Source organism: Morone saxatilis, unplaced genomic scaffold (genome assembly GCF_004916995.1).
Source record: "Morone saxatilis isolate NCDOM2014 unplaced genomic scaffold, NCSU_SB_2.0 Contig1, whole genome shotgun sequence".
NCBI classification, from domain to species: domain Eukaryota; kingdom Metazoa; phylum Chordata; class Actinopteri; family Moronidae; genus Morone; species Morone saxatilis.
Window position 1 is genome coordinate 18830081 of NW_023339651.1, and position 15319 is coordinate 18845399.

The following is a 15319-nucleotide window of genomic DNA, read 5'->3' on the forward strand; positions in this document are numbered from 1 at the left end:
AGCACAGATTTATGAGCAGTAAATTAAATCCTAAATGGAAAAGGTGCTCAGCCGTTTATAATGTGACAATATTGTGATGATTTAAGTGGTTGAGACAAAATGAATGGAAATAATATATATTGTGCACACCAATCGGATCCACTATCATCAAATCCCTGCTTGGTTATAGAAGGTTTAAATTTGAGAGTCCTTTTAAAATGCCTCCTATATAGAGTTAATGTTATTATGTTTTCATCTCTTACTCTCATTTAACTCATCCTCACTGACAGGAAAATGTTTAAAACTCTCCCGGAACGCATTCATACCTCCACTGCTTCGATTTATCCCTGTACGCACACACAACACGCACTGAAGTCACCAAAGCAAAGCTTTAATTTTGACAGTCTAAACCGGAAGCGGTGATTTTACCCCCCTCACTCTTCACTCTGGTCCCTCGCAGTGACAGGGAGAAGTCTCGATCGGAGGCTCGCCACCTGGCGATGCGAGTTTTTTGAGTTGTGAGGCGTCTCCAGGTGTTAGTCTATTCCCACCGCCGTTAATCTGCGCTCTCTGTTTCTCTCTCTCTGCACAGAGACTTCACTGACCATGTGTGACTTTCCGTGGTGAGAACGGGACGCCCGCTCTGTGAAACAGCGCCGGATGGATGGATGGATGTGTAGGTTCTAGGGCGCGCTGGAATAACACAGTGAACTGACAGAGCATCTGCTCGGCTCTTTTGTCTGGAGTTTGGTGGGTTTTTTCTCTGGAATTGTTACATTTTAGCGGTGGGAACGTGCAGCGTTTATTCCTCAGGCTCTGATCACCTGCTATGTGTCTGGTGTGGAAAATACCTGGCGGAAGGTGCACAGCGGGATCCAGTCTGGGAGGACAGGACATCTGCAACTGATAAAGCTCCGTTTCTTCTTTATTTCCTTTTTTTTAACCTGTGCGTAATGTACGTGGAATGAAGACAGAGGATGGATATAATTTGGGAAATATTGATCATCCTTCAAGCCAATTTTATCGTCTGCATATCAGGTGAGTTATGGGCGTCGTTGGTGTCTTTTGGGCAGGTGCATCGGATAAATCTGTGAATGAATTATCTTTAACTTTTCCCAACATTCTGTGGTGTGACTGCTTCAGTTTGGGACTCATTGTCAAGAAATGCTCCTCAGGGCGCACTGTGATTAGAAAATTGCAAAACGCGCCTTAGTTTGTGAGCCTGGCATGGAATAATCCTTGTTTTAGTCTCTGGTTACCTATACATCTTTCAGCGTGTGTGTGTGTTTGTGTGAGACAGTGTGTGACTCAAGACAGCCACCGTGTAGCCTCCAGGACTGGATGCGCAGGCTTCTGACGCACGCATGACATGGGTGGGCTTTTTTTAATGCAAGCTACAGTGAACGCCTAGGATTGTTTTCGTGCGTTTTTGTTGCTCCGCGGACGCGTTAGCCAGAATCCCCCCTCCACTCTCCTCTCTGCGCTCCAGGAACCATTCAGTCAGAGTTGAGACGGTCAGAGGAAGCAGTTGTGCGCATCGGTGAGCGCACGGCACTCTGCGGTGCGGTGAGCGGATGCGGGGCTGGAGCTGATGCTGTGTTATAACGGCTCTGTGTGCGCCGTGCAGGCAGATGCGTCCTCACCAATGGAGCTATGCATTCCCTCACTTTACGGTGCTCCAGCTGATAGACTTAGACCGATTTTACTCCCTGCTGTTGGTAGTGCGTTTAAACAACTTGTGAATCCAAAACCTTGGAATCTTATTTTTATTCAAATAATGTGGCAGAAATCACACTTTCACCTCTTTCCGCTGTAAATTGCGCAGATGTGTTCAGAGGTGTTTAAAATCAAGGCAGATATTAGTGGAATAATGCTGCCTTTCACACACCGAGGCGCCCGGAGAAGCGGCTTTTTGGATAGTTGTAGCCACACCATCTGAGTGTTTCTCATGAATGTTGAAATGAAATTAGTCAAATGAAATCAGTCAACTTTTTGCATCCGTGCGTGCATAAACGTGGGAATTCACTACGGTGTAAAACTGGTGCGTCATCCACTGTATTTAAGCATTACGCACGCCGGGCTCTCTTTCCCACGTACCTCGGCCCCCCAGGTTGTCAGAGAGGAGTTCATGTGACAACCACCTAACTCTACGTCAGTGGCCGGAAAACACCCTCCACTTTTGATTGGTTTATCCTTAAGAACGTGTTTTAATTGAGGTCAGCCAAGCAGGAACACGATGACTGTCCTTTTTTGGGGAGTTATAAAATTAAAAGGGCTAAATTGGTAAAGGGCTAGACGGTAGATACTGTATGTTCTTGTTCCACTGACTCCAGCTTCAGGCTGTCTTACCAAGAGAGCTTCCAGGTGGTGAATATAAATATTTTTTGACTATAATTTACTGTAATATTTAGACAATATCTTTCATCTCAGCTCTTCCCCTAACCACCTTCAGACCCAGCTTCCATTGTAACACACATCAATATAATATTTATTGGTCCCAGCCAATTGTCATCTTTCTAACTTTTATCAGACCTCACTATATTAACATTTACACACAAAGGTCCCATCAGCCTATAAAATAATGTCTTTAATGTCTCCTGTGGTTGTGGAGTCTGAGAGAACAACCCTGAGGATGTTATCCGTTTGGGATACATTATTTGATCGGGCCCAAAAAAGTTAGGCCCAACCAAACCCGAGTGTACAAGCCTGAACCTAGGCCGGACCATGGAAGCTGTTTTGGGCCCAAGCTGAGCCGAACCTGAATTTGCGTTTAAATTAATAATTTAAACAGTTTATTATAAGCTAAACTGCATTGTGCACAAATAAAGTGCAAATTATTATCAAAACTAATAAATAACACATTAATTCTTTAATTACAGTTGCATGGATTATTAGTAAAATCTTAAATATATATATTTTTTAAGAATCTTTCCAAGCCTGACCTTGGCAAAAAAAAAAAAATTTCACACCAATTATACATTTCTATAGAATACATTTTTAAAATGGTAAACAGTCATTAGAAAGTGAGATTCTGATCTTACCTCCATTTTGGCATGCGTTTTAGCCTTGTAGGGTATTGTAGATGTTTAGTCACTTGGTCTGCTAGACCTAGTGTATTTCTGGAACGCATGGTCAAGTTAGCAATGATATATTTGCAAAGTCCTAGTAGACTTTCAAAATATAGCTTGTGTGGTTAATGTTGTGAAACGTTGCATGTTGGTTAGGTTTAGTTGCAAAAACGACTTGACATCCATGAAAATTGAGCTTGACGGTCAAAAGCTCCAGAACAAGCAAGTAGATGCACTTTAAGTGGAGATTGTTTTGTAAATTTCTGGTTCAAGAATGTATAGAAACATTTGAGATCTTGCTGGAGTTTCCTATAACATGTTCCTTTCTTTTGGTGGTCTGAATCCACTTGCACATTTTTACTGCCGCTTACGTCTCGGTTCAGTTTTTGGTCAGGGTGTACCTGCGTTAACCAGATGTCACAGTATGCAATACAAAGTTTGCTAACCTTTAGACCTGTGTGTCCCCTGTACTTGTTGTGTGAGTCACATTTGACATTGAAAATCTTCCTTTGATGAAAGTTTGTTTATTTTAATTTTTTTTGCAAGTATGTGATGGGATGGAGCTTATTTATCAGCTGATTGCAGTGACTGAGGAAGTATTCAGATCCTCTCATTCAGAAAAACTATTAATACTATACTGTACAAATACTCTAATACAAGTTAAAGTTGTGTTTACAAATCAAACTTAAGTAAAAGTATTTAAGTCTTATCAGTAAAATATACTTAAAGGTCCAGTATATAACTAAGTGTGGAGCTCATTTTTATCTATTTTCTATAGGACTGATTATTAGTTAATTAACTGACTAATGATTATTTTCATTATGAATTCAATGGATTCTCCATTGATCGATTGATTGTTTTCGGGATAAAAATAGAAAGTGACATGAACAGAAAAGTACTTCAAAATTTGTACCTAAATACACTTGAGTAAATGTACTTGTAACCGATTGTCATGTAGCTTGATGTCACGTTAAACTAGTGCAGTCTACAGGAATGATAATGATAATTCAGCTCAACCAGACTTCAAGGCAGGCTATTATCCTGCACAGCTGAGCCTGGATTGTGGACATGAAAGTCTCCTCAGTGCCAAGAAGGCTCTCATCTGTGATGTAATCAAGAGGCAAAGCTTGGCGTTGCTCCGATGACAGTGAGCAGGAGACTGACTCCGTGGGCACAGTGACAGCACCCGTAGGGGATTTTCTGAAGAGAAGGAGCTGCAGTCATTATTCTAAAGCTGGGGCTTCCAAAGTCTGACACTGTGCCCATCACATGAACAAACGTCACTAAACTGACATTATACACTTTCAACGTCACAAGACTAATGTGTTATTAAACGGTTGCTTATTCGTCCTGCAGACACGTAGCAGTATTAGTTCCTGTCCACCTGATGAATGTAAGTCCAATATTCACTCTTTTTGCTCTGTTCTGGGCTCCATCAACGTCTTTTGCTGCTTCTGGGACCAGCAGAGTCAAGAGATTCTCTGTACTACCAGCAACATCTTTGACGTACATGTTGAGCCATTGTTAATATAAAGATTTACCAGGACTTGAATAAGTAAAATATTAAGTGGAAACACATCGCTCAGGAATTTAACTAGTTCAATAATTTAACATATACGTTGTCAACCAATTCTAGTTGATATTAATGAGAGCTACTACTTAAGTGCTGTTTGCAATCAGAAGAATATTTTTTGACAAATATGTTGCTGCAGAGGTTTAAAATGTTATTTTCCAACGCTTGCAGCACCATGAACCAAATTGCAGAGGCAGAGATCAGTACTCTCATAAGACCAGAGGTCAAAGGTCAGGTTGAATGGGCACGAGGTCTGGGAATATTTCACCAATACCATTTCCTGTAACATTGTGATGGTTTGCCCTGGCTGTAAATTAAAAAACCTCTAGCTAGGCGGCCCCGCCGGACTGATGTTAATGTAGGGTCAATCTCATCTGGAGTCTCAACTCTCAAACTTCATGTTCAATTTTGATTCGTCAACATCTTTCTATTTCCTCCTCCCCTTCTTTAAAATGAGTGGAGCAAAGATTGTAGCTGTAATCCCTTGTTAATTTGAGTGAATGTTGGTTACAGGAAGCACTAGGGTTTATGGGAATTTATGTCCTATTTTTTGGTGAGTCTTTTTTCCAACAGTGCTACAGGCATTAGATGGAGGGAAGTAATCGTCTTGATGATGATGTCATTTCATTAGAAATTGCTAATTGTAAACCATGGTTTCATGGTTATCTGACAATGGACCTTTGATGTCTACATATAGAACGTTTGAAGTTGAACCTCCTCCTCAGCCTCCGTATTAAACCCTAATGTTTGTTTCATCTGGGTCGTATTCATTTGATCACTGGACGGAGATCAGCTGTAATATATGCTTAATTCTACTGATTGTTACCACCCAAACATCAGCAAAGAATGGTAAATATGAGCCACAGGACTTTTTTCTTTCCATTGAAATACAATCTAATAATAGCCGTGATGGAGGAAGCCTCATCTCTAATGTTTATGTTCCATATATCTGTCTTGGGATTTCACAGAGACAGAGGAAGGCTTAGATGTAGTTCCGACTCTTCAAATGTAATTGTCTTTTTCAAGTAAATTACAAAACATCACAAACATACTTTGGCTTTCAGAGAACACAAAGGCTATCAAATGTTTTTAAATGAAATTATTATTATCATCTAATCATTTATCGTATTGAATAAAAAGATAATATCAATTTCCCATTATTGGCCGATAATTTATCGGCCCACATAATTATTTAATTTCAATTGCAATTTTATTTGTATAGCGCCAATTCATAACAGAAGTTATCTCAGGACTCACTGTCCTAGTAACATCCCTACTTTGATTTCAACATGGTATCTCCCGGAACCTTTAAACTGATGCTCAGGTACCTTGGGGACTCTTTTAGCTCGAACACACAACAGAGGTGAGTAACCTGAACACAAACATTACAACTTACACTGCACAATCAAGCAGCAGTTAACACAGTCATCTTCATTTTGGTTTCATTTTATCACAATAAGCAGGTTATGCTGTGGCCACCGAACTAACCAAACTGAGAGTATGTTAGTCTTCAGTCACTCCCAACTGAGAAGCAGCACCAGGAACACATTCAGCTCTTCAACTTGGTGCCTTATTTTACCAGCACTATACACATTGTGCCACAAATACTGGTGCTACCAAATACTAGGACCTTCATACAGTTTGGCACCTAGTTAACTAACTAGCTAACAGCGATTAGAAATTTAGTACAAATGGATGATAATTAGCCTGATCAGCCCTCAGTAATCAATAGACAAATTATTAAACCATTAATCAAACCACTAACTAACAGCAGTCAATGTCAAAATGATCCATAATGTTATAGCAGTTTAATAAGCTCCCTGCGCTCTATGGAGGAAAATATTACACCAAAAATATGGTATATCACAAAATTCCTTATGTGTCCGTAATAATGCATCTCTGGAAACTCAAGATAATGTGCATAAGTTACAAATTGACTTTTTAGAACCTGCATAAGCAAGGTTTTTGATGCTCAGTATCTTTTATTAATTTGAACATGAGCACATTGTCAGAAGGGATTTTAAGACTAAGTTGAAGTTTAAATCTAAGACAATTTCTAGAAATGAGGCCCCAGGACACAAGGTTTTCATTCATTGGTAGCATTTGAATAGGGACTTGAATATGATGTAGTAAGAGTGCAACAGAACAACAGTATGAAAAGTCTGCACTTAATTACCACACAACAATATTGCAGCGTTGACAAAACCCAGTACAGGCTTAATGTCCGCTGTGATGAATTACATGACTTAAGCAAGTTTCAGGAGTCTTCTAATTAAATTTTATATTATACAGAAATTAATGGGAAACAATGGCTGCCTGGGACAAAGGAAATAGCCTATACAATTACATTTATAATAGAGCAGTGTTATGATTTGAAGTAAATGGGCCAAAACATGCAAAATCACTGGTATGGTCCTTTTATGACCGATAGCATTTAATTATAGCAATTAATTTACAAACCAGTTGACCCTTCTTAAGTTCCTCTTCCTGCTCTGTGCTCCAATAACAGCTGAACGATCCTGTTAAATTGTTAAAAGATAAAAGCTTCATATATATAGTTATATCTTAAGTTGGCTAGCTAATGTTAGCAAGAGGCCAGCTCACCAGCTAACTAATCTCCATCAATAATAAGCTAGCTAGTTAGTTACATCTGATACCTAATGTTAGCAAAATGCTAGCTAACTACCTAGTTAATTTACATAACTCATTAGTTTAGCTAACATTAGCTAACTTAGGATGATAGATGAAGATACTGTGTATTGCTTTTATCCTTTATCCATCTTCAAATTGTTGTCTTTTTAACATAGACGAACGTAGCACATAGCATATCTAAGTACGGGAAAGGAAAGCTTGCTCAACTGTTATTGGAGCACACATAAAAAAGGGGCGGGACTTAGGAAGGCTCAGCTGACACACAGTGGACCTCTTGTTGATCAGGGTCTTGGGCCCCAGGGTAGAAAATAGTTTGCTTTGCTCATTTAGTAGTTCTGATATAAATTGGTGAACTGAGAAGAACCAACTCAAATGATGTTTTTTTGTATGTCAGAGATCAATTATAAGACTCAGTCAGCATTATTTACTGGCAGCTTCTTGATGATTGGAGCCTCAGTTCTTTTGGTTTGTAGTTTGGAGAGATACATCTTTAATGCCCACATGTATTGACTCAACTGTCTGCCACTATAAAATCTAATCAGGCTGCCTTAAGGCTGGATCGGCACTCTAATGACCGAATCAAAGATCAGAAATTCAGACTAACACAGAAGAGTCGGCCTGTTTCAGATATTCCAGAGCAAGAAAAAAAGTATTGATTTTTTTTTTTGTGGAATCCAGTTGTGGAGAGATCTATAAAGACTTGTTGTGTGTGCTTTTACACAGTTTATTTCTTTTATGGCAAAAGGCCAGAGCAGGAATATGTTGTCGTAGTGCTGCGTTAAAGCAGAGGATTTTTACCTCTCCTCTGTTACAGTATCTTTTTCTCCTGCGGCATTTCTTTGCTTCCTCTGCCCGGAAGTGCTCAAAAAGCCAGTTCTAAACAAGATTTGACATTATGTGCCAGGTAAACAGTTTTGTCTGCTGTTCTCCATCTGTTCAGACGCATAAATGCATTTTGTCCCACTCCTCAGCTTTGCCTTAACATGTTCTCAGCAGAAATCTTCCTATCCTCCACACTGTGACAGATTGGTATAAAAGGACTGGTTTTCTTTTTTTTCCTCCCTTGTTTCATTTAACACTCCTCTGAGAACAAGTAGAAAACGCAGATAGGGGATAGATAATCTGTGTTGTTTTCTTTTACATAAACCAGCTTGTTTGAAAAGAAAAAATCAGTTCTTTTTGGATAACAGATTGAGACCGAGATAAACACTTTTCAGATTCAACACAAGACTAAATATGTTGCGACAGCCATGTTCTGCAGAGCTCTAGTACGTTTCTATTGCGACTCTGTCTCTTTGTGTATGTTTCTGTCCTTGTCCTCTCTCTTTATATTAGAAACCCTCAGGTGGACATAGCAGCACTGACATTTCCATAAAAATCTTCAACACATCTGATCAATCTACAAGACTCAAGAAAATTGCATTTGATTAGATGCAAAACATCGCTGATTCCAATATCAGATTATTTCTTTCTATTCTTTTAAAGGTCCAGTGTGTAACATTTAACATTTTACGATTTATCAATTGAAATAACTGATAGGCAACTACATTGATAATTCATGAATTAACTGTTTTTGTCATTTTTTAAGCAAAAATGGCCAAAAGTGTCTGGCTGTGGCCTCTCTAGTGTGAGGATTTGCTGGTTTTTCTATCACTGTAAACTGAATATCTTTGAGTTTTGGACAGATGGTTGGACACTTGATGACATGAAGGACTTTTTCATTTTACAGACCAAGTAATTAATGCACAGTAATGGATAATAGCTGTAGCCATATTTTAAAGTAGGTCTGTTGAAATGTATGCTTTGCACTCATAAAGCTCATTTAATGATCTGTATCAATGACATGTAAATACAACATAGTGGAGGTAGAGGAGTAACTTGAATTTTCAAAGCAACATAAAAATGGATTAGTTCTATTGTGTTCAATGTGATGAACTGTTATAATTCTGTTAGCTGCTCTGTGAGTCCTTGGCTTGAATTTAACTTGATGGACAAAAATGCAGACTAGAAAATCCCTGCTGTTAGCCCAGAGCCTTGAAAAGAAAATGTTCTGATGCCATGCACTCAAATGTTTTTTTGAATGAACTTTTTTTTTCCACAGGATTAAATGGTTTTCTTAAAGCATTAGGCAATTATGTTCATCCAGCTTAATGTAGTAAAGTTGATGTAACTTACTTACTAGGTTTGGTTTTTGTGTTCCATGATTTGTACTGCGCTTTTCAGCATCATGCATGTTGAAATTATTTTTTCACGTTGGACCGACAAGTCGGTGTCGCTTAAAATTACTAAAGCTACTTGATCAAGAATGTTTTGTTAACTTACTAAATTGAGTTAGTTTTATTACAATTTTCGATGTTATCAGTTTCAACAATGTTTTGAGTTAAATTAATTTTATTGCAATATCTGGTTTGACAGTTTATGTTTTCTTTATGAAATTTTTTTACAGTTAATGTATCTTCCTTTGCCCCCTGACCCCAAAGTATAGGGAATCTTTGAAGTAAACCAAATAAAGCGTGTTTTATTATTAGGAACTTAATAAGTAGACATTTAAAATGTGTGAAAGCAGTAAAAATGACTTAATTTTCTTTGAGGTCCCTGGAGGAAAGCTCAGTGCACACATTGCTCTTAAACAATGACTATGTGCCTAATGCTAATTTATCACACAGCTTTGAAACACAATGCAGTTTTCTCTGTGATTTCAGCTTTATTGTTTTGCTGAGCATAAACAAGAATTTATCCTTTCTTCATATACCTATATTTTATGTATGTGTATATATTATGGCATGCCGTTAGGAAAATTAATCTTTGATATAATGAATCTTTGGAATATATGGAATGAATTCTTGAATATATTGAATGAACCTTGAATATATTGAACAAATTTCTTGAATATATGGAAGAATTCATTCAATATATTCAAGGTTCATTCAATATTTCAAAGATTCATTCAATATATTCAAGGTTCATTCAATATATTCAAAGTTAATTTCCTGAACGGCATGCCATAATATGTATATATATTTAAGAATTCACCCCTGCACGCTAAATAGAGTTTGTGTTGTCAGATATACTGCTACAGCACCATTCCTTTTGCAGGTTTTGTGTCTGTCTCCTGTGCCAGTTTGACAACCTGTTGAGGGGTTTTCAGTTGTTAAACTGCTCCTCTTCCTCTTTTAAATAATCTGTGCTTTTTCCTTTCTTCCCTCTGCATACAAAAATTGAATTTCAGCTTGCAAAACATGTTTGATGGCAGTGCTGAAAGTTTATAAAATTCAATATTGAATTCTTCTGTAGAAGTAGCATTGAGATTGCAAAGTCAGTAATGAAGTCCCCACCTCACGCATTACTTGAAAGTTTTCAAAACAAGCTGTGCGAGCCAAGAGTTGGCTCCAAGGCAAAGTAATACCAACACCTGATTGCTGCCAGGGACAGAGGCACATTAGTGGCTCCGCTCCCCCTGCTGAACCTCATTTTGCGAGCAACTGTGACCGCCGGAGATAATCACACGTTACCTTCAGAGAAACAACGTGGCCTCGGGGAAGCTTAGAAATTTAAATGGGATGAGGAAAATCGCATGGTGTATTTGTGACAATAACACGTGTCTCCACCAGCCGGCCATATGCTGCAGAGCAAACATCCGTGTCACTGAGGACGCCCGCAGTTACTGCCTCCTCTGCTCTGAGTGGATGTATCTCATGTTGCAAAACCCCAGTGGCACATGGCGCCTGCAGTGCATTTCTGCTTGAATCTCTGCCCACCCACTCCTGCATGGCCGTCTGGTCAGTGTCAGTGTGTGTGTGCTGCCCTTTTACTGCGCTTGTGAGCACCAACAGTTTTGAGCTGTGAAGGTCACTTTGATTGGTCCTCGATTCTACAACAGCAGAGACTAAGAAGTAAGAGGTATTTTATTGAATCTGAATGCAGTATGACATTTCTGTATCAAATCTGAATCCTTTGAATCCATCACTTTCGACATTTGTAACGAGTCAAAATTGTATAACTTAAAGGACCAGTTTTTGGTCTGTCCGTTCTGGGCTTTTGTAGAAACATGGCAGTTCAACATGGTGGACTCCATAGAAGAGCTTCCTTTGAAAAAAAAAGGTCTCATTCTAAGGTAAAGAAAACACAATGATTTGTTGCATATGTGGAGAAAGTGGTTACGGATGCTTCACATTTTTAAAGCATTTTGACGCCCTAAGAAAGTTGCATTCCTTTCTCTAACAGACTATCTCTGGCCAAGTACAGTAGAGACAGCAGCTTGCAGACAGCACATATACCAGATATTAGCCAGTGATGTTTGGTATCCTAACTGACAAAGGCAACAATCGGCTTGCTAACATGACATAATGTTTTGTACACTGCTGTTTTATTGATGAAAGGAGACACACACGATTCAATAAGAGATGCACTAGCCTCTGAGCTTAGAAAAACCTGATGCTTTAACAATGTTCACTTATACAAAATGGAAACTGTCATCAGAAGGGGTTTGGGATTGGGGTTTAACACACATCAGAGACCTATGGCACGCATCAAAACAAGTAAGCCGGCGAGCTTCAGGATGTGCCACTGTCTCGTCTCACAGCATTAAAGTGTGTCAACCCTCCAGACAGCAGCAGTTTTTCTCACATTCATCCCGTACATCCTGGCTACTTACCTTGACTACTTTCATCTTTGTGACATTTCTGGTGTGTGCAATGGGCCCCAACTGACAAGTCAACTGATTTGATGCTCCATAATGCAGATTTTTCTCCTCACAGTACTCAAATTTGCCTTTTATGCCACGAGGAAAAGAAACAAAAATTGATTGCTTATGTTTCCACCCATGAGCGCAAGTTTTTTTTTTGCTACAGTAAATGTGTAAAGGGTTGAAAGACAGCCCCCTTTCATCTCAGACAGACACTTTGTTCTCTTTGCTCTTGTCTGGCTGAACTCTCGAAGATGTGCTTGTTTCACCTTAACTTTCCTCAAGCTCTGCGTCTTTGCTGACATAAATAATTGCAGGTGGCTGCTGTTTGTGAAGAGAGGTCTCAGCAATTTTGCCAACAAATGACAAACTGCTTGACATTTAGTCTGTGTGCACAGTAAATATGTCTGCATGGCTGATATGCGACCCACTCTTCACCTCCAGCGGTTTTGGCTCCTCTAATAGAAAACTGCTGTCCTGACCAAAAAGTTACAGCACTGGCTGTTTGTTCAAATGCATCAGTTTATCTATGTTTACATTTTCCTGACCTATCAAAAGTCTTTGCGCTTATAATGACTGTCAATTCTCAGAAGCAAAGGTGTTAAATCCTGGTTAATGTTTTTTTTAACCCTGACCATGGTCAATAAATGGTAAATGGACCTGTACTTGTATAGCGCCTTTCTAGTCTTCCGACCACTCAAAGTGATTTTACACTACATGCCACATTCACCCTTTGACACACATTCACACAGAAACTACACATTCACACACCGATGACGCATTGGGAGTGATTTGGGGTTCAGTAGTTTGCTCAGTATTTTGCTCAAGGATACTTCGACAAGGAGCCGGGGATTTTTTCGTTTTGTCCGTTTTGGGCTACTATAGAAACATGGTGGTTCAACATGGTGGACTCCATAGAAGAGGACCCATGATATCTGTAGTTAAAAACGTTTAATTCTAAGGCAACAAAAAGGTGACATATATTCCATACCGACAATAGATCATCCTAAATGTTACACACTGGGCCTTTAACCAAACCACATATTATATTGTTTTTGGAACTGTCACATGGACTCATTTTGTCATTTAGGTGTTGCAGGAGAGCTTGTTTAGTAGAAATATAGGCCTACAACCCGACTCTGAGATTAGTTTAAAATTAGGACTTGGGTTTAGGTTTAATTCAAGGATTTGGGATTGAATGATCGCTATAAGAAGTAATCACAAGTATATAGTAGTGTGTGTGTGTGTGTGTGTGTGTGCATGTGTGTGAGAGAGAGAGAGACAGTGACCACCTTGCTTGTCCCCAAGCAGCCGTAGCTCATCACATCTGCTGCTCAGGAATCTGAAGTCTATCAGCCAGCTGGAGTGAGACGACCTCCACGCCAGCTGTAATTTACCACGGGGAGATGGGATGGCGAGTGTTTATGCGTGTGTAGGTGTGCGTGTGTGTGTGTGCGCGCGAATGTGTGTATTTGAATCTGTGAAGGACTGATGCAGCCAAAAAGAGCACGATGAGTAAGTCGGTGATGGGGACTGGCAGAGGAAGCAGAGACAGGAAGAAGGAAGGAAGGAAGACGACGGCCGCGGCGCATGCTGCAGGTGGACAGCGAGTTTTCATGAGCACAAGTCACAAAGCCTGCTCCATACTACAGCGCCATCCAAATGCCCCAATTCACTCTCCCCGCCACACACAGGCCCTGTCAGGGGAGGCAAATCTCCAGCTGCTAATCTGATAATCCTGTGCAGATGTGTGTCCTGCAGCGGGAATAGAATAGGAATGGAGTGTGTTTGTATGAGCGAGATGAAGAGTAAGGGAGTGTGTTCTACAGTAAGTGGGTGGGTGATACAGAGACAGAGAGCTGGTGTTTATCCAGGCTTCACTTCCCCTTCTCTTTCTGTGACAGTAGCACAGTAGCTATTTGTTTTTCCATGTCACCAGTTCTTCTGGAAGAATCTGCGCCGGTGTTTACACAATCTGCCGGAGGTTTAACATGGCGCAGCAGAGTTACTGTGTTTGGTCACTGCTTGAATCTGAAAAAAACACACATTCACAAATTTTTCATCATCCAGAGGGAAGGGTGATGGTATAAACTCATTTGTAGTCTTTTAACCCAAGTGAATCCATTTGCTTCAATCTGAGATTAATGTTGGGAATAAATGTCCACAAATTATTCAGTATCAAATGTAATGCAGGGTGATTGATTTCAACAGGAAGTACTAGTACACTGCAAAAACAGCACGTCTCAGAAACAAGCCAAATATTTCATAAATATAATTTTCACAAAAAATCACATTTTCTCATATTGAGCAAGGAATCTGCGAATTTACACCCTCATTGTAGATTTTAATAATATTTAATCATGAGTTGGAAGTTTAATGGTGGTGTGGTGTGTGTCTGCTGTGGTGTAGTTGGTTTATAGCATACATTTATGCTTAAAAATCACAAAAGTGGTGTTCATTTCTGGAGATTATCTTGCAGTATCATAAACCTTTGTTTGCCACAGAGCTTATGCTCTGCAACAATCCAAAATGGAATGGAAAAATCCCATTAGCTTTTTTGTCAAAGGAACCAGGTCGATGCTAACTTCCTGCTTGGCCTAAAAAAATACGTCATTCCTGCAGCCCAACAGCTTACTTCCTGTGAGCTAGACTATGTATGAACATATGTCATACGTTTTTCTGTCTGGCTTCAAAACTTTTGCTAAAAAAATGTGAGTTTATGTGTGTTTAAAGCTACACTGTGTCCCTGTTCTGCCTTAAATAATGCTTGAATGACTAAGTAGGGTGAACTGTGAGGGCACCGGAGCTATTCTCGGTTGTCTGTTTGTGTGCTGAGACAGAGCGAAGCTGTTACACACTGTGGTAAGTACAGTGTCTAGTCGTTGGCGCAGGTACACAGAGTTTCAAGGCTTTCAGCTCAATAGGATCAGAGGCCAGAGAGGACAAAGGTACTCACCTTCTTCAAACTCCCCTCAATTATTGATGGGTGCTTCCCGTTCTCCTGCTTCACCTCTCCGTTCTCTACCTCAACAACAACAAACATTTCTTCTTTTTGTGGGTACTCAGCAGAGGAAAAACCAGTGACAACGTTTCGGAGAAGAGAAGTGGGGCAGAGCGGAGAAGGTGGGCAAACAGATGGAGTGAGTTCTTGTCAGAGTCCGAGGCAGATTGAGTGTGATCAGCGATCCATAAACACTCAGCTACTTCTCTCTGGCTCCGCTGAATACACCTCCGACAACCTCCTGAAACGATGTGTAAAAGAACACCGCTCTGTTGACCCAACTATTAGTGGGGAGAGAGTTTGTCTTATCTGATATTGGATTATGTGTTCAGAGGTTTCAGTGACACAGTTTTGGACTGAGA

General features: G+C 39.8%; 1 protein-coding gene across 1 annotated transcript in view; it reads left to right on the forward strand.

Annotated features, from left to right (window-relative positions):
- The first annotated feature begins 492 nt into the window (after positions 1 to 492).
- Positions 493 to 15319, forward strand: part of ca10a (carbonic anhydrase Xa) — a 219089-nt gene continuing 204262 nt past the window's right edge. The window contains exon 1 of the mRNA XM_035659240.1: positions 493 to 1017. Within this exon, the coding sequence (XP_035515133.1) occupies positions 957 to 1017 (61 nt within the window). The 5' untranslated portion in view covers positions 493 to 956. The remainder of the gene's footprint in view (positions 1018 to 15319) is intronic.